The 9,540-nt window shown below is 40.5% G+C and overlaps 2 protein-coding genes across 3 annotated transcripts in view; one reads left to right on the top strand and one right to left on the bottom strand.

Moving 5' to 3' along the window:
- The window catches only part of LOC110310606 (cytochrome c oxidase subunit 6C), a 9,465-nt gene extending 4,178 nt beyond the window's left edge, over positions 1 to 5,287 (top strand). Inside the window, exons 3-4 of the mRNA XM_021183673.1 lie at positions 1,834 to 1,962; positions 5,168 to 5,287. Coding sequence (XP_021039332.1) covers positions 1,834 to 1,947 — 114 coding nt within the window. The 3' untranslated portion in view covers positions 1,948 to 1,962; positions 5,168 to 5,287. The remainder of the gene's footprint in view (positions 1 to 1,833; positions 1,963 to 5,167) is intronic.
- A 758-nt stretch (positions 5,288 to 6,045) lies between these two features.
- The window catches only part of Vps13b (vacuolar protein sorting 13 homolog B), a 543,216-nt gene continuing 539,721 nt past the window's right edge, over positions 6,046 to 9,540 (bottom strand). For both annotated transcript variants that reach the window (XM_021183993.2, XM_029469591.1), the window contains exon 62: positions 6,046 to 7,402. In XM_021183993.2, coding sequence (XP_021039652.1) covers positions 7,157 to 7,402 — 246 coding nt within the window. In that variant the 3' untranslated portion in view covers positions 6,046 to 7,156. The remainder of the gene's footprint in view (positions 7,403 to 9,540) is intronic.

The following is a 9,540-nucleotide window of genomic DNA, read 5'->3' as shown; positions in this document are numbered from 1 at the left end:
AAAAAAAAAAAAAAAAAAAAAAAAAAAAAAACCACCCGGAGGAATAAAGGGTTTATTTAGCTGCTGTTACAGTCCTCAGGGAAGAATGCTGCTTACTAGCTTGCTTCCCTCAGTTGCTCAGCTGCCGCATTTGCTAAGACTGCCTGCCAAAGGCTGGCACTTGCCCTGAGTTGGCTGAGAAACAATTCACCAATTAGCAGTTAAAAATGCACCACAGTCATTACAGGTTCCCTCTTCCCAGGTATCAAGGTAAAGCTGACAACCAAGAAATCTGATGTTATAATTTAATCTAAGTTTGGAGATCTGAGCACCAAGGGAATGTTGGTATACTACCCAATACAGAAGCCTTGAGGGGAAAGTGTTAGCAGTTTTAACTGCTTGTCCCAGTGTCCTGGTACAAGTCCCAGGGTTGGAAGTCTAGGAGGTTTGGTGTCTGTTGGGAAAAGAAGATCGGTGTCCCTAGCTCAAGAAGAGTGAAAATTTGTCTTGGGTTAACCTTTTGTTTATTTGGTCCTTTTGTGCATCGGGTGACCTGTTTACACTGTGAAGTGGATCACTGTTAACCAAGTTTCTTCCAAAACCAGCCTCATAAAACTCTAGCTGTCTGAACATCATTTAGCCCTGTCATGTAGGTACTAACTTAACAATTATATATAGTGTGGGCTTCAGCAGACTTTAGAGAGTGGCACTGAGGAACCTGCCTTTGGTTCTTTTATTGGAAGACATTGGGATTTGACTAGGAGGAGGAACAGTAAATTTACGCGTGCTTACTGTGTTGCTTCACTAGATAGCAGGATTCTGTGCATTTCTGTGGCCCCTCACCCATGTGGACTGGTCTGCACAGTTGTACTGTGTTAAGTGCAAGATGACTGAACTTGGGAAGATAAGCTAAGCAGTGTTTTATATTCCAGACGTGGAATTGGATCACCAAATGCCAGCCGTAGCTGTGGCTATTGCTTAGCCTTTGATCTATTGCTTTAACTCCACCTGGTCTCTCAAATACCATTCCTTCCCTCTGTGCTGACCATTCTGTATGTAAGACAATGAACATAGCTTTTCCTGATCTTTTTCTTTGCTAGCAGTTTTATTAATAAAGGCCTTCCTTTCAAGTAATCAGCCATCATTTTGGATTCCATTCCCTAATTTGCAAAATGACTCAGTTCTTGTTTAAGTGTAAATTCCCTATAACTTTTTGGCATTTTCTTATATCTTTTAAATTTGCTTTAAACTTCTTAAAAATTCACATTCTGCTTAAGTTGAGCCGGGATATGTTACCATGTTAACATTTCGACTGGCAATATTTATGGTTTGCTAGAAGGAAGGCTATTCGTTTATTTTGTACTATCTTTAACTTTTTTGGGGGGGTGGGGGGGACGGGGACAGGGTTTCTTATGTTCTCTTCAAACACACCAGAAGAGGGCATCAGATCTCAGTACTGATGGTTGTGAGCCACCATGTGGTTACTGGGAATTGAACTCAGGACCTCTGGAAGAAGAGTTAGTGCTCTTAACCACTGAGCCATCCCCCCAGCCCCAACTTAATACTCTTTCTACCAAACACATACACAAATGTGGACTACAACCCTACCCCAGAATAGGGTTGTCTGTCTCTACGGTAGTAGTGAGCTTTTTGCTGTATAGTTGCCCGGTAGTAGTGAGCTTTTTGCTGTATAGTTGCCACAAGACTCTTCTTTCATGGTGTCCCCCCTCCTTGTCTAGGAAATAAGAGGGCTCAGTAAAGACTGAGCACAAGTATCTTCTTAGTTTATTTTGTTTTTATGCATTTCTAATAATCTGAAAAGAAAGTTCTGTAACGGGCTATGCTACCTTTTAGTTTGGCGTGGCTGAGCCAAGAAAGAAGGCGTATGCAGAATTCTACAGAAATTATGATTCCATGAAAGATTTCGAAGAGATGAGGAAGGCTGGTATCTTTCAGAGTGCGAAGTGATTTCAGAATGCAAAGGTAATTACAGTCACTTTTTAGTTGTGTCTAAGAAATGTTTAACTAGTGAAGTACAAATTATCTTAACTGTACAGTTCTTATAAAACTGCTACTGTCTAGGAAAGAGCTGCCATGCTTTTCTTCCAGACTGACAAGTAGTTCTTTTTATGAATTAGACTACATTATTTGCCTTTCTTCTTCCCCTTTCTCCTTCTATGCATGGGATGCATGTCAGAGGGAAACTTTGGAATTGCTTTTCTTTCCACCCATTATATGGGTTTGTTCCAGGGAACAAACTTGGGTTGGCAGATTAAGGCAGTGAGTGCTTTTACCCATCTCGTCGTCTTGCTGGCCCTTTGTCAGTTATTTCAGTTAGTACAGTGTCTTACTGTTGAGGCCTGCCAGCGGCTCACATGTCCGGGTTCGAGCCTGGAAAGCATCTTGGAATCTGGAAGAAAAGAGGGAATCTAGGCGGCTTGAGAAAGATGGAGCTAAGTCAAGAGATTCTGATCAAAGCTCAATTTTAATATTCAGAAACACGGGGTTTTAAGGAAGGGGGAGGGGCCCATTCCTGCCAAATCATCTTCCGGAGTCCAGCTGCAGGTGACCACGTGTGTACTCTGGAACAGCTTGGTGGCAGGTAGTAGCAGTGGGAGTGGCAGAACGGTAGGGTGGCAGGCTCCACCTCCCCCCCACCCCCCATAACAGTCAAGCCTGTTCAGCCTGATGTCGGGCTGGGGGAGGGGGGAGGTTACATTTTACATATCAGTAATTCCCTCCTTTTTTTTTTTTTTTTAAGNTTTNTTTNTTTNTTATATGTAAGTACACTGTAGCTGTCTTCAGACACTCCAGAAGAGGGCGCCAGATCTCGTTACGGATGGTTGTGAGCCACCATGTGGTTGCTGGGATTTGAACTCTGGACCTTCGGAAGAGCAGTCGGGTGCTCTTACCCACTGAGCCATCTCACCAGCCCCCCCCTCCTTTTTTTAAGGCTGAAAATACTCCATTGTAGTTGTTTCTGGGAATTGAACCTGGAGTATTGTGCATACTTGGCAAGCATTCTACAATTGACTACATCTTATTCTGTATACATACATACATGTACACACACACATATATATGTACATATATATATTTTTTATTTTTGTTTTTTCCTTTTTATTGGATATTTTATTTATTTACATTTCAAATGTTATCCCCTTTCCAGGTCTCTCATCTGGAAACCTCCTATCCCATTCTTCTTCCCCCTGCCTCTGTGAGGGTGCTCTTCCCCACACTCACTCCCGGTGTATGTGTGTTTTTTGGTAGTGGGTTGAGATACTTTATGGTGGTTTTGGTTTGTGCTTCCTAGTGATTTGTAGTTTTGAGTTTTGCATGTACTTTTTGGGCCACTTTGTATATTCTTTGGGTATACTGGGGATTTTCCCCCCTTTCATGTATATGTATGTAGGGTGTGCGTGTGTGAGAGTGTGTGTGGAAGTCCAAGGTTAATATTAAGAGTACTTTCCTTTAGTGTTTTCTACATTATTGAGGCAGGATCTCAGTTGAATCCAGAGACCTCTCATGAGGCTAGTCTGGCTAACCAGGTTACTCTTGGAATTGCAGGTGAACCACCATGTCTGTTAGGCATTTATATAAATTCTGGGGATCCAAACTCTGGCTCTTGTTGTTATTTTTGTGCTTTAGCCACTTGGCCAGCTCTCCATCCTGGGGATTCTTTTATTCAACTCTGCTGACTATTTTTTAAATTTTACTTTAGATGAGTTGTTCCCTATTTATATTTCTGTCAAACAGGCCATCCCAGAATCACCGCCAAATCCAGTATCGTAAAAACTTTCTTTCAAGAGTCTTAATGCTTTTTATGTCTTTGAGTCTTTCTTTTTTGCTGGTGCTGGGGATTGTATGAAGTGTATGCTTTAATTTAGCTATACCTCTTTAGTCAGTGGTTTTCAACCTTGTGGGTCATGACCCTTTTAGGGGTTTCATATCAGATAAACCTACATATCAGGTATTTACAATTCACAACAGCAGCCAAATTATGGTTAGGAAGAAGCAATGAAAATAGTGTTATGGTTGGGAGTCATTACAGCAGATGGAATTGTATTGAAGGGTCAGCATTAGGAAGGTTGAGCACCACTGCTCTAAAAGTCCTCCATTTTAAGATAACTTTTGTTTATGGTGTAATGGCAAGATCTAGCTTCATTCTTTAGTATATAGATATATGTTGTCCCAAAAATATTTTTTAAAAAATTGTCTTTCCCCTTTGAATGAAGGACCCTCAGATGTTTTTGTTGTTGTTGTTGTTGTTTCTTGCATTAGTCTGTTAAGTTAGTCTTTTGCTAACAAGAAGCTGTTTCATCTAGACTAGTTGGCCAGTGAGCTCCTAAGGTTCTCCTGGTTCTGGTCCCCCAATGCTGGGGTTTTAATGCACTGTCATGCCTGACTTTATGTGGGAGCTGGGGATTTGAACTAGGGTCCTTGTATAGCAAGCATCCATATTCTGAACCATCACTCAAGCCTGGTTTGTCTGTCAGGTCAGTACCACAGAGGTTTCATTATATATGAGTCTTCCACCCCATCCCCTCAGTTCTGTGAGATATTTGAGCTCCTTTGAGAATCTCTAAATTTTAGAGTGGGTTTTCTTTTGCTACAGAAAAATGGTTGGGTTTTTGATAAGGATTCCATTAATCTGTAGATTGCTCTGGAGTGTACAGACATCGTAATATTGCAATATTGCAGTCTCCAGCAGCACTTTATATCTTTGCTCAGTATTCTATTCATAAGTTTCAAAGTAATTATAAATAGAATTGTTTTATTTTTACTTTAGTGTGTTATGATTTTATGTCCTATAACTTTGTAAAACTCATTCTAACCTTTCTGTTTCTGTGTGTATTATTAGAATTTTCTACATTATAAAATATTACCTACAGATTTTACTTCCTTTGGGTGTATTTTCTTTTTCTCAACTGATTTTTCTGATTAGGACTTTAATACTATGTTGAATAGATCTAAGTGGCAGGAATTGGCGTCTTGTTTTGCTGATTCTAAAGGAAAAGCTTTCAGTTTTCATCAAGTGCAGGTTAGTAATAGATTCAGCGGCAGTTGACTATACTGAGATGTATTTTTCACATTTTAGAAAGTTTACAGTCTAGTAGGACTAGACTTTATGGATGGTAGTAGTAAAGATTGTTTATCATTCACAAAGCTATTGTGTTTCTCTCCATAGAATTCTCTGGATTGCGCTCCATAGAAGTTCATTGCTGACCTGCGCTCCTGAACTATGAAACATGAATGTGTGGGCTAAGGAGTAGTTTCTTTCAATAAATAGTAATTATATGGACAGTAAGTCTTTGCTTGGTTATTAATGATAATTCAGAGCCTTTAATACCTGACGCCTACTGTTCCTATAATTCTAGATAAATATTATAAAGACAACTCCTACAATTATCTGGTCCTGGCTTTGGTGTCCTGGAGTCTATGAGCATCTGTACTTCTGGTCTTGATGGTCCAATCCTATCAGTAAAATCAGCCTTTGCAGAAGGCAGAGGTAGATATGTTACTGAACCTTGAGCCGGAGACCAGGAGAGTGAGTTTCAGGGCAGCCTGGAATACATGGGTAGATGCTAACTCTTTATTTTTGGTTGTGAGCCTAGCCTTTAATGGCTGAGCTATCACTCCAGCCCAAGAGACGCCATTCTATAAAGAAAATCTGTCCTTAAGATTTTACTGCCAGTCTTTGGTATTGCTGCTGTCACAAGAAAGTAAGTTAATTGATGTACTATTAGAAAAATTATTTTTATTAATGAGCCAACAATATGTCTAGTGAATGTGAATATGTGTCTAATCCGGAAAAACACTTAACTAGTATTGAGGAATGTCTGATAGTCACTTAAAAAAAAGTCCGAATGTAGATTTTGTGGCAGGGCCGTGTGCATCCTGGTTAAGAGTTCTAAGACTGCTGTATCCACTGGACAGAATGACAATGCAAGTTTGGTCAGTAGTTCTTACTGTTTAACTTGTGTAAGAAAGACTCAGGGAGTGAGTTCTATTAAAATGGGGTATCCATGAAAACCTGCACAGAAAAAAACTCACAGCACACCTTTCTCCATGGTCAGTGATTCAGGAATACCTTTTATTATTTATATAATAATTTTCAGCAGTATGTAAAATTACCATAAGCCATACAAGAATCAGTACATATTTACATTCTTAAAAATAACTGTTCTTGAGTTTGACAAAGATGTTCTTTCCCTAAATGTGTAATAGACCAATTGCAGAGATGATCTTCTGATATTTGGTTTGAATTGTTTTCCAAGACTAGTGCTGTAGTAGGATTGTGTGCTCCGCAGACTGAGGTTGTAGGTCAGTGTCCTTTGAAATCAATGGATTTCAATCACTGTCTTACTGCCACATTTCAGTTGAAGGGAAGGAACAGATTGCAGGCCTGTGCATGAATGCCAGGTAATGAGACCCTGAGAGTCACTAACTCCTGAAGGTAGTGGTGATGCCAGGTCATGCATCAAAGCCCTCCTTAGATGTTAAATAATACTTAACAGATACTAGGGATAGCTCCATACTTTATCAAATCAATTCAACAGAGCAACTATGTAGACTGAAGTCACTGTCAGCCTTAAGGCTGGAGTCTTTAACTCACCCCCAAACTTATAACCAATGTGTTCTGTTCTTGCTGGTAGACACAAAGTGTTACTTTAGCTTAGTAAAACACAAACTTTCCAAAATATACCTGAGCAGTTAAAAGTCTGTCTTACTAGAAATCAGTAGAACACAGACTTTGAGTGGAATTCACATTGTTTTTTTACTAAAAGAATGATATTGTAGTTAAGTAAAAAATTAAAGTGAAACAGCAAAGTTGTAAATATGACAGAGGTGGTGGGGTTTTATTTCTTGGTCTGTTTTCTAGGGCCTGTCCACATTTTACTGTATGCAGATCACTAATAGATTAAGATCCCAGTGAGAACTTCTGACTGTGGCATAGAGAAGAAAGGTTTTCTGTGTATGGTAAGAACACAACATTTATAGGATCTTGCTGATCACTGGTTCTCCCATTTGGAATTTTTGTTTCTTTGGGGAGAACATAGATGTAAATTCCTACAAAACTAGTGTGCCCTTAACTAAAGTGCTGGCCTTGTGACCATGTTGAAGGTTAGAATTCAGTCTTGCACAGCAGAAACCAAGCACCTACCTTAAAGGGGACTCAGGGGAAGCCTTTCCTCAGGGCTTTGTTCTTTACCATGGTAAATTTACTAATGAAGACCTGAGCAAAATGTGGGTCAACCAAATAATGGTATGTTTTAACAGTGGCAGGAGGAGGCTCCACCGCTACCACAGAACATGTTTGCATAGAAGAGCAGCTGGGGGCCAGGTGACAAGATGTTTTTGCAATGTAGTCCACGAGCCTCTTAAACTGTTGCTCTGACAGCCTCTCCCGGGCACCATCAATCTGGGTTCCAAAAACAAAGGGTCCTTAATTAGTTGACATCAAAATTACTTTCCTGTATCTACTTGTCCACTATGTCTCCTAGGTCATTTAGTAAGCCATTCTGTCTAAGCCAGTGCACTTTTAGCACATGCAACCAGATCTCCATGACACCATCCGGATAACCTTTGAATAAATGGTTCGTTTTGCATAAAATTCCCATGTTTAAAGTTACCGATTTGATAAGGCACATTTGTCATTGCCTTTTACCAGGCAGCCCAGGAACAAAGGCGAAAAATACCTCCTTGGCTTAAATGTAGTCAGTATGCAACTCAGCATTCCAAAATAAAAAGTTGCCCTGGTTCCCAGAACCTCAATATTTGACAGAAGGCAGAAGAGTACGTCATGCAAACCAGTGGCTTTGGGCAGAACATTTTTAAAGAACAAAACCCCCACCTTCCTGAACTGTAACATTTTCTGTTTTTATAAATGCTAGGATTTAAAGCCAGAAAAAATAGAAAAACTGGGCAGAGGACAGGGAAATTTTTATGGCAAGAGGAGGATGCAAACTACATTTATAGTTCATAAAAGTCTGGCTCATCTTCAGTGGAGCAAGGAACTGAGTTAGATATACTACCTAAGTTCTTAAGGAGACTGTCTGAGGAAGCACCCATCAAAGGCACTGAGGGCCATAAATTCTTCCCACCCTGAAGTCCATAGCTAGCTAGTGTGCAGATCACGCAAGCCCACTGGAGAATGTGCAGTTGGGCAATGGTCTGCAGAATTTAGTAGCCACTGACCTTGTTTGGTGTGTGTGTGTGTTGTGTTTTAACCTACTAAATACTGGCAAAGCCATTCTGGAAGAATTATAAACATTTTAACAGGGGTGTTTTAGTTCTCAGGGTTGTTGTAATATAAAAAATTTAAACAGGGCACAGAAAAATGCAGCTAAAAGTATAAAAAGTTGTAAAAGGCTACAGAAAACTGAAGGGCCCTGCCAGAGGAGTAAGTTAAGGTTTGTGTTATAGCTTGGGCCTCACAGTTTTCAGCCTGAGAAAGAAAAGGAAACTCTAAAGAGTCAGTGACAGATGAAAGCTATGCAGCACCAGGCACAGGCCAGAGTGCTGATGATATCATTTGATGGGGCCAGAACTCAGCTGGAGAGCTTTGAATAGACAAAAAGGCTTAATTGCTCCTCCTGAACAGCAGCACAGGAAAGCCCATGTTGTGAAAGGAACCTGGCCAAGGAATAAATTGACCTCCTGACTCATTTTGAGCCTCTCATAGGGGATTTTAATAATGTGCCAGGCATATTAAGCAATTATCCTTAAAAAATGACTGCATTTAACCAAGAAAAGCAATACTGATTTTAAAAATCCAAAACCTGCCATATTTGAATATGCTCAATGATGTCATTTACAAATTAATTCCTTCCAAAATTCAAAGGAGTTCTGTTTTTAGCCTCTAAGGTGAAAGGGCACGTTACAGAGCTTGAAATAGTGCTCTTGGTTTTCACAGCAGAAACCTTCCTGACCAGGCTTTGGGTCTGGATTGTGTTAGGTTCTGATCTGAGCAGGACATGTCGAGAAAACAGAGCATGCTTCCAGCAGCTCTTCTCTCGTGTGCACACACTCACTGCACTACAGCCCTCCCGCAAAGAAAGAAGGGGCTTCCAAAATCCAGCAGCTCTTCTCTCGTGTGNACATACTCACTGCACTACAGCCCTCCCGCAAAGAAGGGGCTTCCAAAATTGCCCTGCAGCTCCAGTGTTCTTCACTGGGGTAGGCTAGAAGGGAGTGGTGAGTTGAAGGTAAGGATACAAGGGATCAATACTGAGAGTGCAGTGTGGAGCTTGATGCAGTGGGTTATCTGCTGTGCACAAGACAGGTATGTGAGCTTGGTGCTTGCTTAGTGGCTGTCTTGAGGGACTGCTCTGAGTATCTGCCTCTGTAACAGCCATTCCTTCATCCCTAGGCATGAGCAGGTTTTGATGCTTCCATCTCGTTTTAGCTTGGTGAGTTCATAGCTTCAACCTTCAGTTTCTACAGACTAGTACTATAAAAACAACAGGTCTCAGTCCTGTTCCCCTACTACCCTCAAATAAAGACGCAAATGAGGATGAAAATTAGACACCAGTAAAAGATGAATGAATCTCATAGCTG

Source organism: Mus caroli, chromosome 15 (genome assembly GCF_900094665.2).
Source record: "Mus caroli chromosome 15, CAROLI_EIJ_v1.1, whole genome shotgun sequence".
Lineage (NCBI taxonomy): Eukaryota > Metazoa > Chordata > Mammalia > Rodentia > Muridae > Mus > Mus caroli.
Note: the sequence above shows the minus strand (reverse complement) of the source record. Positions and strands in the feature narration are given on the sequence as shown.